Source organism: Cyprinodon variegatus, unplaced genomic scaffold, assembly GCF_000732505.1.
Source record: "Cyprinodon variegatus isolate N-32 unplaced genomic scaffold, C_variegatus-1.0 Scaffold450, whole genome shotgun sequence".
Lineage (NCBI taxonomy): Eukaryota > Metazoa > Chordata > Actinopteri > Cyprinodontiformes > Cyprinodontidae > Cyprinodon > Cyprinodon variegatus.
Genome location: NW_015150903.1, coordinates 134,938 through 144,632, shown reverse-complemented (window position 1 = coordinate 144,632; position 9,695 = coordinate 134,938). Strand labels below are relative to the sequence as shown.

At 36.1% G+C, this 9,695-nt stretch overlaps 1 protein-coding gene across 1 annotated transcript; it reads left to right on the top strand.

Annotated features, from left to right (window-relative positions):
* The first annotated feature begins 5,891 nt into the window (after positions 1-5,891).
* sepp1 (selenoprotein P, plasma, 1) lies at positions 5,892-9,478 on the top strand. Its single transcript, XM_015389155.1, has 5 exons — positions 5,892-6,049; positions 6,515-6,745; positions 7,453-7,665; positions 7,778-7,895; positions 7,996-9,478. Exons 2-5 carry the CDS (start codon positions 6,543-6,545, stop codon positions 8,614-8,616), a joined length of 1,155 nt encoding a protein of 384 aa, XP_015244641.1. The 5' UTR covers positions 5,892-6,049; positions 6,515-6,542; the 3' UTR covers positions 8,617-9,478.
* Positions 9,479-9,695: the final 217 nt, after the last annotated feature.

Below are 9,695 nucleotides of genomic sequence, written 5' to 3'. Positions count from 1 at the left end.
TTGTATTTATGTGGCTATTTAAGTTGGTGTTGTTATGCTGGACTAGTAGCAATTACTCAATTAACAATGAAGTTAGGACAACTTAAAAAGATCCATGCAAAAAGTAAACATATCTTTTTGAGTAAACCCATTACATTATTTGTTAGAGTGTAGATAAAAACAGGAAGATGCATTTTTACACTTTTAGTTTGCTTTTTATGAGTAGATATATATAAGAATGGGATGTATGCTTGGTTTTATTCAATAATACTCATGTGTAAGCTTATTAAAAACACAACAAAAACACACAGCTATACTTTACATACCATCAACTATAAGAGTAATGTCTGTAAACTGATCCAGTTGTCGCTGTTCGTTAAGTTTGCCCATCATGACTTTGTAGAGCCCAGGGTATTCGCTTCCTCCATTCACTTCTACCTCTGCTCCCGCCTCCATCATTTACCCGACCTGCAAAAACAGAAGAGTGGAAAAGCTGATGAAGGAGCAGCAAATACATGTAGCACTATTAGAGTGTTTTTTTTTTTAATCAAAGAAAAACTGAAACCAGGTGGTCTACTATATAATAAAGTTTAGAAAAGCAGACACTAAAGGATAGAGGTGACCATGAGAGATCAGATATTGGCTTATTTGGAACTATAACTTAACAGATATTTAAATGCAACAGAGGATAAATCTAGTGATGCAAACAAACAATCCACTTACGATTAATTGTCAACTAGTATAATTTGATCTGTTTAATGAAATGATCATTTCTGCTCAAAGAAATATTTTTCAGTGGTATAACCTTACCACCATTCTCCAGAGCCTGACTGTTGTTCACAAGTGAAGTAATACCAGAGCAGAGCAAGGCATGCAAACAATCATGAGTCTGGGATTATTTATACATTTTAATGTAAACGAGGAAGCAGAATTCTATTTATAAATATAAACCTTCCACAAAGTTAAGCAGTGTCCACTTTACTGCTTCATTCAGCACAAAGCAGCACCACTTTCTCTGCTGTGCCCAAAAGACGTGTTATGATAACCAAGTGGAGGGTGCTATGCAGAAAATTACCAAAATGACTGAAAACGTGCTAGCAACAAGAATTGTAAATTAGCAAGCAGTTTGTCATTTATTGCACTTCATAGAGTTGAATTTAAATTCCTCTAAGGGCAACCTGCTTAAAATTGCTGCCAACAGTACAAAGTCTCTCAGAGAATATTGTAACAGTTCACTTAATTTAAACAAATGAAAAAAAAGTGTAAAAATATACCCTATCTTATTTAGTTTTACACCTCCTTACAATACAAATCATAGGTCTTTCACAGATTTCATTCCTTTTTTTTTGTTCAGTAGCCTAACAGCTTTGTATTTTGTAGCATCTATTCAGTCAGCTTTTAATACAGTTAGCCCAACAAAGAATTAAAATGTTATGATATACCCATCAATTTTACCTTGTTAAGTAGATATACAGCAATTATTGAAGCTGGGTTTTATTTACACCTCTGGATTTTAACCAGGATTTTATGTTATTTGCTGATTTTCTGCAACGCACAGAAAGAAACTGCTGCAGTACTGGCTTGTTAGGAGGTAAATCATTTTACACATGCAAAACAAAATGATAATAGTCATCAAAATAGAGATAATCAAATTCTGTGTCAATCTTTACGAAATAATTTAAACACAATCCTTTATCCACACCTACATATGATGAGATGCATTTACAGTCTTTCATTAGATATCAGCCTTTTGTAGATTTTACCAGTAAACATTATTAATAAATTGTATATTCATGAATTACATTACATTACTGAGACAATGATGCCCATATGGATTTGTTTTCTCTTTGCTGTTAGATGCTGATTTTTTCCTAAATTGTCAACATAGATATTTAATGATTGACAAAAAGCAGCACAGGGAATTTTAACTGGATGCTTTCAATGCAAAGGACATTTATGGCTATACTTGCAGAGGTGTATTGCTATTTAAGCGTGAGGGTCTAATAACTAATCTGGCCTTTGCTATAAGACAGGTAATTACAACCTTACGTATACGATTAACTCTATATTGGAGGTACAACGTTCAAAAGAGATCAAAGTTAGACGATAACAGTTTTTCTCAGCTGTTGTAGGGTCTTGTTTATTTTAACTATATTTCTGTTAATTTGCTTTGCTCTTATGAAACTAAAAGTATGCGATTTAATGGTATGAGATAAGTATTTGTCAAAAAAACAACAACATGTAAATAAACCAATTTGGATGCACGCTTTAAAAAAAAAAACACCTGGCTGTCCATGTTGACACATGGGGTTAATTCAACTAGCTTGAGCTCAGCTAGCTTAATATCTTACATTGTCCTCCAGAGAATACAATAATCTATATTTTCATACACTTAATAAATTTAGGATTAAACTTACCAAACGCAGGTAAAATACAAGAAGCGCTTCCATATACTAATGAAAAACTAATGATAAAAATCATTATTTCCGACGCTAACGGGCCTCTTAGCACGCTCGCCATTTCGCGTTTGACCATCAACATTACGTCATCAATCCGCGCATTAAAAAACACTTTTAGCAGACAGATTTGTTGATTATAAGCCCTGTAGATCAAAGAAGGTGTTGAAAAACATCGCTAGACATACCTTAAGCGTCGTTGCACTGTTTTAGAAAGCAGTTATGCGATTATTTTCCCCACAGCGCTGTTCTACCCTCGTTGCTCCAAAAAGGGCGGTCGCTCTAACCCATAGGCCTCGATTTCCCAGAAACCTTTGCGAACAGAAGGACGCCGGAACGTTGCTTAGTGACAAAAATGACTGAAAAGGAATCATTTGATCCTCAGCCAAAAAAAAAAAAAAAAAGATTCTCAGCAAATGTCAATATAGCTTTTGGCTTAAGTACATTTATGTTGTGGAAAAAAACACATCTGGTTTAGAAATGTTTGTTATTTTTACATTTGTTTGTTTGTTTGTTTTAGCATTTTTCCCTTTTTTTAAATTCTATTGTTTCCACATAAAAGCTCACAAGTAGACCTAGTTGATGAAAAAAAACATGTATTTCAAGGGGAAAAGAGAGAATAAATAAAAGCCTGCAGTGTGCACAGTTTCAACAGTGTGCACACTTCCAAAGTAAGATTTTATTTTAGTAACTTTACAGCTTATTTGTTTTGTTATAATTTTATATATGGGTTAGGTGCTCTGGTCACAACCAGTACCTGGTCAAAATGTCATTTCAATAGCATCTTTAAAAATATGTTTACTCTAAAAAAAAAACACATTTTTTAAAGTTTTTGTAGTGAATGTGTATCTACTATAATTTAGATAGATGTATATATAAAAAAAGAAAAACTGAGTTTCAATTCTTTTTGTGTAAGTTTACTTAATGTACATATAAAATAAAGTTAAAATAAAACAGAGTCTATTTAACTGTTCAATTGCTTGCATCAAAGATAATAGAAACTTTTCAAACTATACACTATGTTTTAGTTCAATTTTATTATATATTCTACATCAAATTACTTCGAAAAAAAAAAAAAAACTTTTTAGCTTTAAATCTGAGCATAAAAAATGTTCCTGAAATCTAAATGGTTTAGAAATCTAGAACATCAAAGGTTTTACATCTTTATGAAGGGGATGTAAACAGTTTACAACTCACCCTTACATAATGCTGACATTTTAACAAATATATAGAGGACAGCTGAGTGCTAGATTAACTTGATTTGACCCCAGAGAAGCAAAGGTCCTGATATGGAAGGTGCACAAAGAGTTCCTTTATACATTTTCTGGTTTTACTGGCTTCTTATATACTTAGATTATTCATTCAGTCAAAAACAATAAACTTAGAGGCTAAAGATCATAAACACATCTCAAAGAAGCTTTTTATATTTATTAAATTTTTTTTCTGAAATAAATCCTCAAATATATACTTAAAGTCACCATAATATACAGCAGGAAAAGTAAATATTGAACTCTCAATATGTTTCTCATTTTAAATCTTTCTATATTCAAAACCTTACGCCAGGTGTCAATATATCCTAAACAATACCCCCAAAATTGATCAAATACATGAAAATTAATGTACAAATTAACTTGAGGGGGAAAAAAACTCTTGGATGTCACATCAAATAAGCATGCCTTTACTAATTTAAGAACTCATCGCAAAACCTTTGTACTTATAAACCTTTTTGCAGGTCATCAGTTAAAATCTAACCTGCTATCTTTAGTTCAATCTTAACAACATGAATGTTTTCTAAGCACTCGAAGATTTTGTCTGGTTTCTTGACTGTATATGCTTTTTTCTTTTTTTTTAGACATCCTTTTCTTCAAATACCCAACATGTACCATTTATACTTCATTTGTGGATCATTTGCTTTGTATGTGTGTTTCACCTGAGCTGTTGCCATCATCTGGTGGGAACTTTTGTTTCAATGGTCCCACTAGAAAAAAAATTAACTTAGGAAAACATTGACATGTTCAGTACTCTTCTACCCCCCCCCCCCCCCCCCACTGTATACAGGTCAATCTGTTCTGGAAGAAAGGTATCAGCCAAATTCTGTAAATAAGTAACACATTTTAACTAATCAAGATATGGCATGATAGCCTAAGCCAATGTTATAAAGAGAATCACATCTTAAATTGCAGGACAAGTTACTACATGTCTCTAAGCTATTCAATTCACATTCACACTTGTCAAAACAGAAAGAGCAACGATTGCAAAACAAGTTATCACCCGCTCTGATGCTAATTTTGTTTTTCACATGTGTATCTCTTTTGCCTATTCAGGCTTTTCATGTCAGTCTGTTTCAGAGTTACCCTATGCTTTTATTTGTCCACCTCTTTTGTGCACCTCATAAAAAATGCCCCTATCATGTTCCTACCACCACTATACTCAAGAGTTGGTTCAGAGTTTTTAGTTTAAAAAGCCAACAATACATGTTGTTGCAAACAGATGCATTGTCCATGTTAGGAAATACTGCAATATTCTTCCTCTGAACATATATTTTTTACAGAAAATATTTGACATTTTATTCAGTAGGCTGCAGAGAATTAATTCAACGCAAATCTTTAACATCTTAGACCCATTTGACTAGGATGAGTTTGACAATGACAGACTAAAATACCCCAAATGGCTTAAGTGTTCAACTTTAAGCGTAAAGCCAAATCTAAGGTATAATTGAGTCTAGATTACTCTGTGTAAATATATCAACAATTGTCCTTTCTCATCTCCAAGCAGTGCTCTCATCCATGTTAGCTGGATGTCACTCTAGGTGGAAAGATTAAGTTAGCCTGCAACACATTGACACCGTTTAGACTTTACATAACCTTATCTGTTGGTGACAGACATTATTGCTTTGCATCAGTTTATTGCAATGCTACTCCCTACTTAATCCCCAGTGAAGGTCTTAGTAGTAAATCCTTCCAAGAATTAAAAATGTAATTGTGTTCTTTTTTTTCTTGCCTTTTATATTTTGTATAAATCTACAAATACATGTTTTGTTTATAGACTACCAATGTGCTTTCAAGTGAGACATTCGTTCCATTCACAGCTGAAGCAGTGGAACTTGTGCATATTGCGCAACCGTCTTCCAGCTGTCTATATGTGAAAACATGTAGGACATGATCCAGCAGAGTACACCCCCTTCTCCTTTTCACTTCTTCCACTGCTACAAGAGAAAAAAATACTTCTAAAGCTCAAATCAATGCATTTGAAAAAATCAAGCATTAGACAACTTTACAAGGAAAACCTTTTTTTTTATTAATTTCTTCTGATCTGATATTCATTAAAGCAAGCAAAAGCCTTTCCTGCACACACGTATCTTCATCAAAACTGTTGGTTACAGCAAAATATTCTCCAAGCTGCTTCCTGTTAAGGAGATGACAGTCCGTTTTTTAACCAGGGAAAAGTGTTGACATCAGCAGACAGAGATATTTGAACTTTGTCCTTCATCTACAGAGAAAAACAACAAGCGAAGTATAAAAGGGGGGAGCAAAGGAGGAGGAGGTACTTTTTTGTTCCAGGAGTTGAAGAGAAAGCTGAGTTCCGCATAGACAGAGCAACATTTTAAACAAAGGGTAAGTTTCTGAAATCCTTTAAAAAAAAATCTCTCCTGGGAGGATTTAACATTAATCTTTATGATGTACGAATAAAAAAATACTTTGTTATAGGATGTCAGAGTATTTCACAAGGCAATGTTTTGCTAAATCCTCTGGATACGCAGTTGATAAACTCTGGAAAAATTTGCACTAATGTTCTCTAACCTTTGGCCAGTCATGCATAGAGAGATGTATTTGAAGTATGTATTTGATATTTGAGAGATTTTGGTTCCAAACCTGAAGATTTTCAATTGTTCCATTAGATTTGGTTTGCTTAGTTTTACTGGGATCATGTGGAAAAAGTTAAACTGTCAGTAAATCACTTTTTGGTATTTTAATGGAATAATTATAGCCCAGTCAAATCCAGGACAAAAATGACCAATTTGTTTTTTCACTTCTGCATTCCTTACATTCACCTCTCCAACCCACTGTTTTTTTTCTCAGATTGGGGCAGGGAGGAGGCGCCAGAGGGATGTGGGTGCGCCTCGGTTTGCTCCTCACTCTCTGCCTGCTCCATGGAGGCGGTGCAGAGAGTGAGGGAGGAGGGCCACGCTGTCAGCCCCCATCACCCTGGATGATCGGGGAGGTGGAGCCAATGAAAGGCTCAAGGGGCCAAGTAACAGTAGTGGCCCTATTGAAAGCAAGCTGACTATTCTGCTTGGTGCAGGCCTCAAGGTACGGAAATACTGTTTTTTTTCAGGGGGGTTCTAAACTCTGGCTTCCACTTTTTATGAATAAACAAAGAACCAAAGTAATCAGCAATGTGCAGCATTTTATTGTCTAAGTCTGAGAGCATTGCACACAACTTGTGGTGTGTGAAGAAATCACTTGAATAGAACCTGCCAGATAATATGAATTAGGCTTACATGTTTTAAAACAGCAACATATACCAAAAACTAAAGCAATTCAAGACCAGATAAGAAACAAAGCACATTGAGATCTGTCCCGGGAAAGGCCTAAAAGTCAGTTCCTTGATTTTGAAATACTATGAGTTCAGTATCCAATAAGAATTGTCAGTATAAGGTACAGAGAAAACCTTTTAATAACCCTTTGGCAGTTCATATTTCATCATGTCACGGCTACGCATAGTAATGATCAACTGTTTATAAAAATGTAAATGAGTACAAGAAGAAATATATGATTTACAATTATTAATATGAGCTAAACTCGGATGTGAAGTCAATGAGGTCTAATCTTCCACCCAAATTGAAATCAACATATCTGAAATAAACTCCTTTTTTAACCCAAATAAAATAAAAATGAACATTTGGTGTTAGTTAAAAGGATAAACATGACATGTGAACACGATTTTAGGCAAACTTTCCTACACATTTTAGATTTTTCATGAATATGTCAATTTCTAATAAAATCTTTACTTACAGACTTGATGGCCTGCGCCAAGAATTGGAGAGTCATGGTATGAGGGATGTGGTTTACATGGTCATCAACCACCAGGAGGAGCAATCGCAGCGACTCCACCCCATGCTGGCTCAGAGGCTGTCAGATAAAATCTCACTGTATAAACAGGCTGAACAACAGCCAGATGTTTGGCAGACTCTCAACGCAAAGAAGGATGACTTCATTATCTATGACAGGTTTGTCAGGCTCTTCAGGCACATTTTAGAAGACAGTGGAGTGACGCAGATTTACCCTATACCCGGTTAATAACTAATGTCAGTGCTTTTTTTTTTGTCTCTTTAACGTTAGATGTGGACGTCTCACCCACCACATTTCCCTTCCCTACTCCGTCATCGGACATGGCCACATAGAGAGTGCCATCAAAGAGGCATACTGCAATCGCATGTGTGGAGACTGCTCACATGAGGTATAAATTCCACTGATGTATAACAGCTTCATTGGAACATGTTGGTAGCACCTGAAATAAAAAGTAAAACTCTTTTTGCATCCTCTTTTTCTTTTCGCAGACTGCTGAGACTTTAGAGGCATGCAAAGCAAAACCACCTGCACAGCCTGATGCAGATGCTCCCCCAGCTGTAGGAGACCTCCCAGAACATGATCACAGCCGCCATCATGGTCAAGGTCATCATGGTCATGGCCATAGGCACCATGGCAATCATCATAGTTCCCATCATCGTGCCTTTGGCCGCAACCACGGTCATCACCATGGTAACCATAATGGTGATGGCCATGGTTCTGAGTTGGAACAAAGTCAACAAGTGGTTAGGCCAGAAGAGCATCAGCTGCAGCATGCAGTGGAAACACAGCAGTTATTGCAGCAGGACCTAGCAGCCCAAGTCAGACCATGAGTGGCACAAAAGCTGAGGTGAAAGTCAAAGTTCACCTGACAGGGAACAACAGGCTCAGGGAACGAAGCAGCTCCAAAGGCCAGCTGATGCTGACACTGACGCAGGCTGTTTGGTGAGGCGGGAAGCGAGCAGCCACTCGGACTCTGACACTGTGACGAGGCTCTGCCTGCCTCCTGACAGTGACAGGGCCTCACGAGTGAGGCGGCCATCGATGTCAAGGAGACTTGACAGTGACGAATGCCTCCTGCTGCCTGACAGCAGCCGCAACCAGCCCCATGAGCCTGACCCCCTGGCATTGGTAGCTGAGCATGAGAGCAGCTGTAAGCTGGATCTGATATCAACTATCAATGCTTGGGCCAAGTGCTCCTATTGCCAACAAGTATTACCTTGAGAGAGGGGGCAGGACAACCCAAATACATTTACTGGAAAAGATCAGAATAAGAAAGGAGTTATTTTTGGATTTATTATGTTTGCATATTTGGCCATGGATTGCCTTGCCCTCTCTCTCTCTGGTGTCTATTGGGTTATCATGTCCATAAACTGACTCCTTCATGCAGTTCTCGCCTTCCTTTATGAAACCAGACGCAGAAACTATGCTCTAGTGGCGTCTGTATGATGTCTGGCAGGAAAGAGAGAGAGGGAGTAAGTTTAAGAACATTGTAAACACCTAAAACCAACAAAAGTTAATGTCCAAGACTAGTCAGAAAGGACAAAAGAAAACATTCTAAGTCTCCAAAAAAGAAAAGAATACTACAGAGTCGATTTATCGAGAAGCATAAGTTATGTACTAGAAAAAAAACTTCAAAGCATTTTTTTTTGTTTAGATTTTTTCTTATAGTCCAGTTCTAAAATGAATCAGTTACTCTCTTAAGTTTCTGTTTCCACTCACTAAATGTTTCACAAGCTTTAACAAATCTTAGATGTTATAGCCAAAAATTTAATCAAAACATCTTTAGAAATGGTGAGAAAGGGATAATAGGCATGAAATGGTGCAATATGCTCTGTAATTAATGATGGTTTCTGTGGGAAGATCACGGTCACCATGAAATCCTGATGCTAACACAGAGAATTGCATTGTGTTGGGTTTGTTGAACAGTGAAACTGTGAAGAATTTAATAAAAATGATTTTCTTATTCTTTTAGTTTGTGTATTTTTTTTGACAAATAATACAAATTACATTTCTTACAGATATTATATAAAGTTATATGTTGTCATTTTTTTCCACAAATAAAAATCTGAAAACAAATCAGAAGTGCATTTGTATTCAGCCTGTCTTGTGGCAATGAAAAATGAAAACTGTGTTAACTTTGCAGATCTACAAAACTATTTATATTTGTACATTATGTCTTTGCCAATAT